Genomic DNA, 12,311 nt, shown 5'->3' on the forward strand with positions numbered 1-12,311 from the left:
TAAAGCCATACAGACCAACTATGGACTACAAGATTGTTAATTGATGGTTTATGCTTTTGTTGAAGCCACCAGCCCGCATTATTTCAACTTATTTTTTTAAATAATCATGCTTAACACCAGATTTCAGAGGTAAAAAAAACTATTACCCATGATTCTGCAAAGAATCGTAACAAGCAAATTGCGCAAAAAAAGAGCTCTTCAGTGCCTGCCCTCTTTGATGAAGCACTGCAAATTATGTGATAGAGTCTCCCTACTCTCAAATCACTTAAATATATGCATATTTTGTAATATATTGAAAATATGGTTGTTCTTTCCCTTACTAAATACCTAAGTACATGGTCTTGAACTGTGTTTTGCATAATTTTCAAATTCTTTTTACAAATCAAAGTTTATAATTTTGTAGTTCACTTCGTAGCTGGTTGGGCTGGTTTGTCTTACAACTCTTATTATAAGACTCTTTAAAAGTCTCTATGGGAAAAATACTTCAGAAACCTATAGGCAACTGAAAAAGTGGGCGGGCTCTCAGTAAAGTTTCTTTTTTTTAAATCCTCATTTCCTGTCATTTAAATTTTGCTTCCTGTGGGGTGTGGCCAATTAAAATTCACACTCATGATTTGAAAGGAAACCAATTATTTAATTCTGTATTTTGTGGAACCCTTTTTTTCTATGGGTTATAAAACAGCCGATAACTCTGGCTAAACTGTGTTTGTTTCACCCAATTAGCTTTGACTAAAACTCTTTGCATAGCCTAGATTCATTAATAGCAAGCCACATAACTTAGATAAGAGACAGGACTGCTGACCTCCCGCATGGCACAGATTGCATTATGTCTACCGCCCCTGGTCGAGCCTAAATCCAGCGTAATGACTCGGTGTGGCCTCTCACAGCATGCTGTCTGCTCACAGAGCCACAGCGCTCACCAAAAAGAGTGTTTAATCGCCTTGAAAATGGACATCTCCACCCCTGCAATAAAGGGGGCACAGCCATTAGGAAGATTAATGGGCCCTGTAATGATGTTAATCAGTAACACCATGATTGAAATTCCATTACACCCAGACCAAAAAAAAAAATCCTCTCAAATGCATCTTGGGGACAATCTGATGGCTTCTGGCTTGAGCTTGAATTGTGATTGTGATAACACCATTGCTCGGCTCCCAGTGGCCCTGTAGGAGACATAAAGCAGAATAGAACCTAAAGGAGAAGCATTACCACTGCATTTTATGACACTAAGACCCTATTCACACCTTGTATTAACCTGTTTTTCAGTGGTCTTCCAGGTTGTTGGTTATACATGGTATTAATTAAGTATTTCCATCAAATATATGGCAGTAAATGTTTTTGATGTATATGTTTTTAATAGGAAAACATTGAATTGTTTCATGCTTTTAAAACATTAGACTTGTTTTATCTGGTCATTTACATATGAAGCAGACTAAGGGTATGGAATCCATCGGGTCTGTCTACCCTAGCTAGATTTAAAGAGGCACCTCTGGTTCACGAGGGCCAACCGGAGAACAGGTTCATCAGAGAATCCCTCGCAAGAGGTCCAGACCATGATGGACCTGCACTGGAGAGCCATTAAAAAACTTCCACTTTCTTACTTCCAATTGAAATCCTGACCTCTGTCCCATTATTTAAAATATAGTGTGTTTTTAATTAAAAATAATAATAATTTGAAATGTTTTGTGCTTTTAAAACAGTAATGAGCCATGAGAACACATGGATTGGTCTGAATGACAGGATGGTGGAAGACGACTTCCAGTGGACCGATAACATGGATCTGGTGAGACTGGCACAAAATACATTAAATAAATTAAATTACCTATATATGTTTATTCATATATTTAAAATAGACTAAATGTATATATTTAAATTGGATGTTTAACTTATATATATATATTAGGGATGCATGATATATCGGCCACCATATCGGTATTGGCCGATATATGTTCATTTTTAATGTTATCGTCATCGGCCCGATACGAAAATTTGCCCGATATATTAAAGCCGATAAATAATGGATTATTTCATTCAGCTGAGACACTTCAGATGCTCACTGTTCACCATGATGGTTTTGAATTGTGCAACATGTGCAGCGCAAGTCTGTCATATAGGCTACATAAAATTATAATGAGAACATGGCTATTAGTGGTGAGACTTTTGTTTTTGTAATCAGGCTCTCAAAAATTATATAAACATTTTTATAAGAATTTTTTTATTATTAAATTATATAAGTATTTCGATTTATTGGCCAATATATCGTTTTTTGGCTTTCAGATATAAAGAATTATCGATTATCTTTATCGACCAAAATTTTTAATATAGGTTCATCTCTAAAATATATATATATTAGGGGTGGAACGGTACATGTATTCGTATTGAACCGAAACGGTATGGGCGTCACGGTTCGGTGCACGAATTTACACGGAGAATACACGGTATAAAAATAAATAAAACTCGCATGCAAATTAATTAATGTAATGCGGAACTACTGTTAGATACGCGGGTTCTTTAGGGACACATAATCTGTACCATCGGCTTAGCTCTGAACGCGCGTTCACTTCAAACGTTGGCTTTATATGCGCGTCCTATTCCCTTTGGACTAGCATCGAACTAGACGCGATAGACGCGAATTTGACGCTCTATTTGCGTTTGGTGTGACCGCATAATGAACAGGCTGCGATGTCAAGATTGCAATGCTGGAGTGTGTGTGTGTGTGTGTGTGTGTGCGCGAGAGAGAGAGAGAGAGAGAGAGAGAGAGAGAGAGAGAGAGGCGCGGGCGCGATCAAACACTGTAAACTCGCGTCAAACTATAACCTACAACTGTCACCCAACCAAAATCACACACACACACACACACTGTTTTAAAAGCAAAACATATTTATCTAACTCCATTTCAAAACAGTCTGTGCATGGGTCCCATCTTTTGGACATTCATCATATTGCATTGGTTTTCATTTCTTGTCCTCGGAGCACTAATCTTACACATTCTACATTGATTAAAAAAGAAAATCGAATGTGTTTTTAATGGTAGGATTATTTTATACAGAAATCCATTATTTATAATTCAGATGAGAATAATGTTACATTCTTAATTAATAATGTTAATTAAAATTAAGGAAAACAAATATATTGATCTGAAATATAGCAAATTAATTTTTAATTAATTCAGGTACAATTACCAAACATATCGCAAGGTCTTTTTATTAATTTTATTAGTAAACTAATTATATAAAACTATTGTCAGTGCACTACAAATAAACTGGTTCTATGCCTTTATTAATAAAACTTATTTAAAAAATACAATGCCTTCTGCATTTTTGTTTTGCTTTTCTCTCCATTGTACCGAAATCGTACCGAACCGTGATGTCTGAACCGAGGTATGAACCGAACCGTGACTTCTGTGTACCGTTCCACCCCTAATATATATATATATATATATATATATATATTAGTGCTGTCAAATGATTAAAATATTTAATCACGATTAATCGCATTAATGTCATAGTTAACTCGCGATTAATCGCAATTAATCGCACATTTTTATCTATTCTAAATGTCTCTTGATTTCTTTTTGTCCCATTATCTTTTCTCATTTTAATGCTCTTATCAACATGGAAAAGTGGATCGGCTTGCTTTGTGCAAATGTTTTTTATTGAAAACAACATTGGCATACTGTGTTCAATTTCACACTAACATTCTCACTTGGAGCAAATAATCTCTCACACAATGTAACACTGTCCATCAATAAAAGGGTGAAAGAAATACTGACGAGGTCCTGTTATTGACGAGGGGGTGGAGAATTCGCATCAGCTGTGTGTGGTATTTCAGACTGGACTGCGATGATGATAGCTCAGTTCACAACGACAAAACACACAGATCACTTTGGTCTTGTCAATGGAACCATTTGGCAACTTTTTAAAAGTAAACTTTCCATTCAGAATCTTATTGGCATCCATTTCGGCGTCTCGCGCTCGTCATCCACTCAAAACGTAACGTTAACCAACTATTTGGCCGGCTCCCAAGCCTAAACAAGTGTGTGCGGCGTGCCTGTTGTTTTGTGCCGGTCTAGCTAGATCCGCTTGCGCTTTGGTCGACGAAGCAACAAAACGTCCTCGCGCGGCGCAAGCCATTGAAATGAATGGGTTTCATAGCGCAGTGCCGCGCATGCCGTGTCCTGTTGCAGAAGCATGTGAAAAAAAACGACAAAGTTTGCTAGGCCAAACGCGTTAATCGCGCGATAAAAAAATTGACGCCGTTAAAATGGGTTTGCCTTAACGCCGTTAATAACGCGTTTAACTGACAGCCCTAATATATATATATATACAAATTGAATCAGAATACAATTATCAGAACATATAGTACAATTAATCACTTAGTCTAATCACAGTATGATAATACAGGCAGTATAATCAGATAGATTATGCAAATAGATGCACAAGTCTCTCTTTAAGCCATTTAGGTAGCAAACAAGTTTATATAATATATTATATCAGATCGATTAGATGTATCTGAAAACCCATTTGTAATGCAACGGATATATAAGACGGTACACTAAATACCTAGTAAACCCATGGGATTTGGATTTAGCCCTGAAATATCCCCATTCCTCCACCAGCAATATGAGAACTGGAGGGAGAACCAGCCGGATAATTTCTTTGCGGGCGGAGAGGACTGCGTTGTGATGATCGCCCATGAGAACGGCAAATGGAACGATGTGCCCTGCAACTACAACCTGCCCTACATCTGCAAGAAAGGCACAGGTGAGAGAGAGAGAGAGAGAGAGAGAGAGAGAGAGAGAGAGAGAGAGAGAGAGAGAGAGAGAGAGAGAGAGAGAGGAGGCTTTGGAAAAGAGGACAAATGCTGTACCGCCTTGCTTTATACCTCACTGTACTGTTTCTTCCATTGCTGACCTCCTTTTGTTAACTTAATTCACACATCTTAATGTTCTTCATGAGATGTTCCTCATATCCTCTTTCATTTATATCCCTTCCTTATATTTAAATACATCCTGCTTCTTCAAAGGGATAGTTCTGTCATGCCATTCAGAGACACATGATTTTATTTCTTCTGTGGAACACAAAAGGATTCATTTAATAATGAACTGGTTAAGCTTTTCTATGCAATTACATATAATCAGTGAGTTGAACTAAAGAACCTGATAAGTATATGATTTATGAACAAATCGTTCAGACTGGTTTTGTGAAACGGATCAACGATTCATTGAAAAGATTCGACTCAAAAGAACGATTTGTTCTCACATAAAGCTATTATCACGTCTTCAGGAGACTCAAAATATAGTTCATGAGTCATATCAACCACTTTTATGATACGTTTACATGTTTTTGTGACCTTTTTTAGGCTTAAAAGCTTAAAGGGATAGCTCTCCCAAAAATTTAAATTCGGTCATTATTTATTTGCCCTCATGTCGTTCCAAACATGTATGACTTTCTTTGTTCTGTGTAAAATAAAAGGAGATTTTAGAGAATGCTGGTTTCTGACTTTATTATATGTAAAAAAATACAATGGAAGTCAATGGAAAAGTCGATGGTCTGGTTACCATCATTCTTCAAAATATATTTTTTGGGGTGTTCCGCACTCCTACTGGTTTGCAACAACATGAGGGTAAATAAATAATGGGGGGAACTATTTCTGTAACAAAGTCCCATATTCCAAATTTATTCCCTTCCATTTTTTCTTTTTATGTCAGTTTGTACGGCTTCATTTTCAGCAGTTCCACCTTTACCAATTCCTCTCACGTCTTTTTCAACCAGACAAGGACCTCAGCAATAACTGTCTCTCATTTTGTTCTGAGGGTGTGATGGTTGGTTCTCAGGAGGGCTGCGTATTCAAAGCCTCGATCATGACATGACGGACATGACTGGTTCTCTTCAGCCACTTTTAGCTGTCTAGGTCTGACACAGTCTGCTTCACCCACACCACTATGGACTCATTAGACTTGTTTTATCTGGTCATTTACATATGAAGCAGACTGAGGGTATGGAATCCATCGGGTCTGTCTGCCCTAGCTAGATTTAAAGAGGCACCTCTGGTTCACGAGGGCCAACCGGAGAACAGGTTCATCAGAGAATCCCTCTCAAGAGGTCCAGACCATGATGGACCTGCTCTGGAGAGCCAATAAAAAACACGTTTCTCACTTCCAATTGAAATTCTGACCTCCATTCCATAATTTAACTCTCAATTCATTATTAAAAATGTGTTTGAGCTTATGTGGTAGGTAGGCTTACTTGGCACGTGATAACTTGCTACAGAAATTTCTTCAAAAACAACACCATATTGGGTATTAAGATTTCAATCAGATGTCAAATTACATGTTTAACTTAAATATCTACTGTATATACTTAAAGGTGCATTGTGGAATGTTTAGGAGGATCTGTTGACAGAAATGCAATATCATACACATAACTATGTTTGCAGTTGTGTATAAAGACCCTACATACTGAACCGTAATGTTTTTATTACCTTAGAATGAGCCATTTTTTATCTACAAACACCGTGGGTCCCCTTACATTGAAATGTTTCTACAGTAGCCCTAAACGGACAAACGCGTTTTGTCACTATTTTCTTCTTCGTGTAAAGAAGCTAGCTAAAGTCAGCAAATAAAACACTGACACAGTTATGAACAAGTAACAATAATATTCGCAATAACATATCGTTTTACTGAATAATTTCAGTAAATAATTACTGAAGTTTTACTGAAGCAAATTTCTTAATTTATCCTTGTAAAGTAACCTCATTGCTTAACTGGCTACTCTCTGCTGTCTCAGACGACGACATCTTTTCCTGTCGGCCACCGTAACTTCTGTTGGTTGCAATTCGCAAACCTCACCACTAGATGCCACTAAAAATTACACAGTGCACCTTTAAATAATATTTCATTGAAATCCATCATCAAATAAATATTACATTTAATATACATGTTTAAATGAAACAACTCTTATTGGCTTTCTGAGATGCGACCTCTGATGGACCTGTTCTCCGGTTGGCCCTTGTGAACCCAGTGTGTCTCATTTAGTCTTCCTAAGGCAAATGGACTGGACGAAAGCTAATAAGTTCTCAAAAATACACATTACCATGGTTATTGTAATGGTGTGCACAGGGGTTACTCTGGGCAGTATCCACTGATTTTAATCGATGGTGTGCTTGTTCAATTTTGAGCATACAGTCATAAGGCTGGCACGCATACACAGCTCAGCCAGCTGTCATTTGCAAGACCACCTGGGAAACATTTTCAGCCACCCCCACCACCTGCCTCGCTGTCCTCTTTTGTCCATCAGCCCTCCCCCAGTTATTCTATCATTCAAACTGTCACCGCTATTGATCATGCAATCCCTTCAGTGAAGCCTTAATACAATAATAGAATCCCTTAAGAGCATAGAGAAGCAATGCATGATATTAGCTCATGAGATATGTGCTTTAAACAGACCTACTGCCAGTATGCTTCTCTCTTGTTGTAATAGCTTTTATGCTGAACTACAGATTTTGCTGGAGGTAAAGATGCCTGAGTCCAAAGTGTTCAGCACATGTCTCAGGGTGATGCTGACTCAGTCCAAGAAACCCTATCTATGTCTCTGTTATTGAATCACCTTGACTTTTCCCTGCCAGTTTTGATATTTGGATGAATGAGGTGTGATGCATCCTTGGGCATTCTGCTCTGGCTGGTTGATATGGTAGCGCTGCGATAAACCACTTTCCTTTTCCCACTGTAAAAATGCTGAAATACAGAAAAGTGAGATTGTTAATCACTTCAAATGACTGCCGCATATAACAATTTAAAAGTAAGGCTAATTTAAAATGTATTAGTTAAAATGTACTTATTACTTTACTTGTATGTTCATTTATTTATTTAATGTGTGGATGCAATTGCATTAGATGATAAACTGTATAAGGTCCGTCTTCACCATTTATTCAAATATTATTTGAAGCATATTGCATAGTTGTGTTTGGAGTCAATTGTTTTATTTGTGATAATGCAATGAAACATGCCAAATTGTGTGGACATAATTTTTGGCCAGGCTGTCATATAAAAAAAATTAACACATACAAAAACCAAAGATATAAAGATAGATCCAATTAAGTTTATCCTGTGAGCTTTTAGTTTTTCTATGCATTTTTTAAAATATATATATAATTTAATTTAGTCAGATAAATACCTTAACCAAGTTCAGTGTTTTGGTCTTCCATCATATTTAAAGCTGAAGTTGGCAAGTCTGGCAGATTGAGTAGACTTAGGCAAAATTTTGAATGTTTACAACTCTCATGGCCCTCCCCTCTATCAACGAATACCCTCCCACCGTGAGCGAGTTCATGCTCGTCAGTGCGTGTGCACCAGATTTTCAGTGAACGCGCCCGTCTCATCAGCATCCATCAACACCATGGAATATTTGGAGGTATGCTGTCCTGGCTAATCTACCAATAGATTGCTCTAAATGAGCTTACTTGATTTTCCGCCATCACTCTTCGTTACTGAACTTCGTTACTTCGTTACTTCACGAACTTCTGCGAACTTCAGGCGTGTGCATGTGATTGTAACGTGCGTGAGGGGTGGCGTGTGCCCGATCTGTGATTGACAGTCAGATCTCACACCCCCCTACGCTGATTGGACCCAATGATCTGGGAGCTGTGGATTTTTGCAAAACAAATAACACGCTCCAGGTGGAGTTAGAAGCTCGGGTTTTTTTCTAAAACCACTTTATTTATGTTGTTCTGTCGGATTATAGTGTCGATTTCACTGAATATGATCAAAAAAATGTTGCCGACGGCAGCTTTAATACACATATATATATATATATAGATATATTTATATATAATATATTTTCCTTACATTTTGATAGTCAAGTCAAGTCACCTTTATTTATATAGCGCTTTTTACAATACAGATTGTAACAAAGCAGCTTCACAGTGATAACATGAAAATAATACAACAAAGTTTGTTTCTAGAAGAAAATTGCGTCATCGTCCACCTTAAGTAAGGCAGATCAGTAATATTGTTGAATATTAAATTAAATGTCCCCAACTATGCAAGCCAAAAGCCAAGGCAACAGTGGCAAGGAACCAAAACTCCATCAGGTGACAGAATGGAGAAAACCAGGAAAGCAGGCTCAGTCGGGGGGCAGTTCTCCTCTGGCCAACGAACGAACTGTGTATGATTATTATTTAGGCAGCATTACAGGTCAGAAGTCATATTGGATCAGAATATTTATCCAGTTCCATCTGGTTGGAAGTCGGAGACATCACGCCAGAATGAAGATGAGTTTGTTGAGGATCAATGCCGATGGCTGTCGTGTCGATGAGGCCTTCACAGGGCTGATGAGGCTGGCACTTCAGGGATGCGTTGTGGATGGGTCCCGTTGTAGGTCCACCATCTGATCTGGATACAGCCCAGATCCGGCTGACTTCAGTAAACCTAGGGGAGAGACTACTTGAAACTTCAGGACTGCGTTGGCGTCGTGTCCAGGCGCTGGTCCTTCCTCAGATCTGGATACGGCCTGGATCCGGCAGACTGCGGTAAAACCTCGGGATAAACAGAGAGACTAATATTAGCGTAGACGCCATCCTTCTTATGATGTATCAAGTACATCAGGATTTATGGGAAGTGTTCCTGGTCCTGGCTGACCTAATCTATGCAGCCTAATATTGAATTATAGAAGTCTATAATGTGTAATGTGTATGCTAGGCCAAAGAGATGTGTTTTTAATCTAGATTTGAACTGACAGAGTGTGTCTGCTTCCCGGACAATGTTAGGAAGACTGTTCCAAAGTTTTGGTGCTAAAAAGGAAAAGGATCTACCGCCAGTAGTCGATTTTGATATTCTAGGTATTATCAACTGGCCGGAATTTTGAGATCGCAATAGACGTGAAGGACTATAATGTGTTAAGAGCTCGCTCAAGTACTGGGGAGCTAAACCATTTAGTGCTTTGTAAGTAATCAGCAATATTTTTAAATTTATACGATGTTTAATAGGGAGCCAATGCAGTGTTGACAGAACCGGGCTAATATGGTCATACTTCCTGGTTCTGGTAAGAACTCGAGCTGCTGCGTTTTGGACCAGCTGGAGTTTGTTTATTAAGCGTGTAGGGCAACCACCCATAATAGCATTACAATAATCTAGCCTTGATGTCATGAACGCATTAACTAATTGTTCTGCATTTTTCTTTGAGAGCATATGACGTAGTTTAGATATATTTTAAAGATAAAAAAATGCGGTTTTACAGATACTAGACACGTGACTTTCAAATGAAAGATTGGTATCAAATAGCACACCCAGGTTCCTAACCGACAACGAAGACTTGACAGAGCAGCAATCAAATTTAGACAGTATTCTAGGTTACGTGAGGACGTTTTTTGTCCAATAATTAGAATCTCTGTTTTTTCAGAATTAAGTAGTAGTAAATTGCTATAGTTATCCAGTTTTATATCTGCTATGCATTCCGTTATATATATTGATTTTAATTATTTATTATATATTTTAGAAATTTGTTTTTAATGACCCTACAAGTTTGATTAAACTTTCACAATATGTATTAAAATATTTTATATCTTTGTTTTCTCAGTGAAAATATATAATTTAATGACATTCATAAATTTTTAAGCATGGCTTAGTTGTCCAAATACTTTTTGAGTCCGCTGTATCTGAGTGTACAGTGTGTCCAGAATTGAGTATTGATTTTATGGTCTATTATTTATTTATGATATACAGCTGAATCGGAGTTGGGCTTGTGTGGATCGAGGATTGAGTTTTTTAAGTGTGACATTTGCCTGCTGTCCTCAAGCTAGAAGGTCACATTGCTTTCTCTCCAGACAAAGAAGCCCCCCCCCCCCCCCACCTGAAAAGGCATACAACAAAACTCATCAAGCTCACAACCAGCCGCTGACTTCCCAGATCAATTCCAGCTCATAGCGTCACTGATTAGCTGGCGATTCCTGCTTGTACTGAGCTTCAGATAACCTGCAGTTCCTTGCCAGAATTGATTTGATTCACGGAGGTTAATGCCACGACTTTCTCTGGAGCATTTGATAAAGAAAATATTACGTGAAAGGGAAAAACTAAAGTGAAAAGTGCCAAGGCCATAAAGTCTGCCGGAGTGAAGACATTAAACACTCAAATCACAGGTCAGCTTTATGATGTTTCCCTCCAAATGAACATGGTGAGGTGATTATAGCGGTGAGCCTTGGATTGTAGCTTTGCTGTTTGGAGTGTGAATATGAGGAGCTGTAAACCACAAGCTAACTGTTGCATGTGTTCCCTGTGGTGTTTACCGGCCCACTGCAACAAAATAACAGGACGACTTGCTGCAGCTTCCATCTTCAGTCAAGCAATACACTGAGGTTCAACTCCGAGGGCTCCACCTAATGAAAGTAAAAGGAACTGCAGTGAAACAAGCTCTTTAAACCCGTTTAATTAGTCAAGTGTCACCGCGAGACACTGCTGTAGATTCTTATGTCTCTGGGCTTACGTTGAAGGGTTGAATCAGAGTTGAATTTGGAGTTTAGGGTTGAATCAGAATACAGCAGAAATCTTTTTTTTTCATATTCCACTTCTGATTTGTCAAGATATAATCTTGAACAGCATTTGAAATCCATTTTACCTCTGGAATGTGGCAGATAAACTGAGTATTCAATAAAAAATGTTAGGTGGGACTTGGTGATGGATTTTATTTTTTTAAAGTGGGATCTATGTGACAGGTGGCTGGGGAAAAACATTTTATTAGTAGTAGTAGTAGTAGTAATAGTAGTAGTAGTACATTTGTTATTATATTTTTTTATTATTTGCAATAAGATATACAATGAAACATTCACAAGGAACTAAGGAACTAAGGATGCATCACTTTATATTATTTTTATATATTATTTATTATATTATATATAACTTCTTTATTATATATAATCATCTATGATAAAAAAATGTGTTAATTTATAACTAATATGTTTAATTTGTTTTTATTCTAATTTTATAATAAAAGTGTTCTTTTTTGACGTATTTATTTATATTTTTAGCTTTACCTCCATCTAACGAGCAAATTTATATGTATTTTCATACTGTACATTGTAATGTTGTGTTGTAATGATACCTCCAGCACAAATAATTTTTATTATAATTTAGATTTTTATATTACAATTATTTTATATTATCTATAATTAGTTATAATTTAGTTATAAATAAGTGTTAGTTTAAAATCATTTATTTATAATTCATGTTTAATTTGTTTAATTTTGTTTTTCATTTTATAATAAAAATGTTTATTTAATTTATGTATTTATTTTAATTTTTTTAGCTTTGCCTCCATCTA

At 37.1% G+C, this 12,311-nt stretch overlaps 1 protein-coding gene across 1 annotated transcript in view; it reads left to right on the plus strand.

Annotated features, from left to right (window-relative positions):
* ncanb (neurocan b) overlaps positions 1-12,311 on the plus strand; it is a 133,189-nt gene that overhangs the window by 119,630 nt on the left and 1,248 nt on the right. Inside the window, exons 12-13 of the mRNA XM_056256470.1 lie at positions 1,701-1,783; positions 4,619-4,763. Of these exons, the coding sequence (XP_056112445.1) occupies positions 1,701-1,783; positions 4,619-4,763 (228 nt within the window). The remainder of the gene's footprint in view (positions 1-1,700; positions 1,784-4,618; positions 4,764-12,311) is intronic.

Source organism: Rhinichthys klamathensis, unplaced genomic scaffold (genome assembly GCF_029890125.1).
Source record: "Rhinichthys klamathensis goyatoka isolate OS25496 unplaced genomic scaffold, OSU_Roscu_1.1 h1tg000127l_1, whole genome shotgun sequence".
Lineage (NCBI taxonomy): Eukaryota > Metazoa > Chordata > Actinopteri > Cypriniformes > Leuciscidae > Rhinichthys > Rhinichthys klamathensis.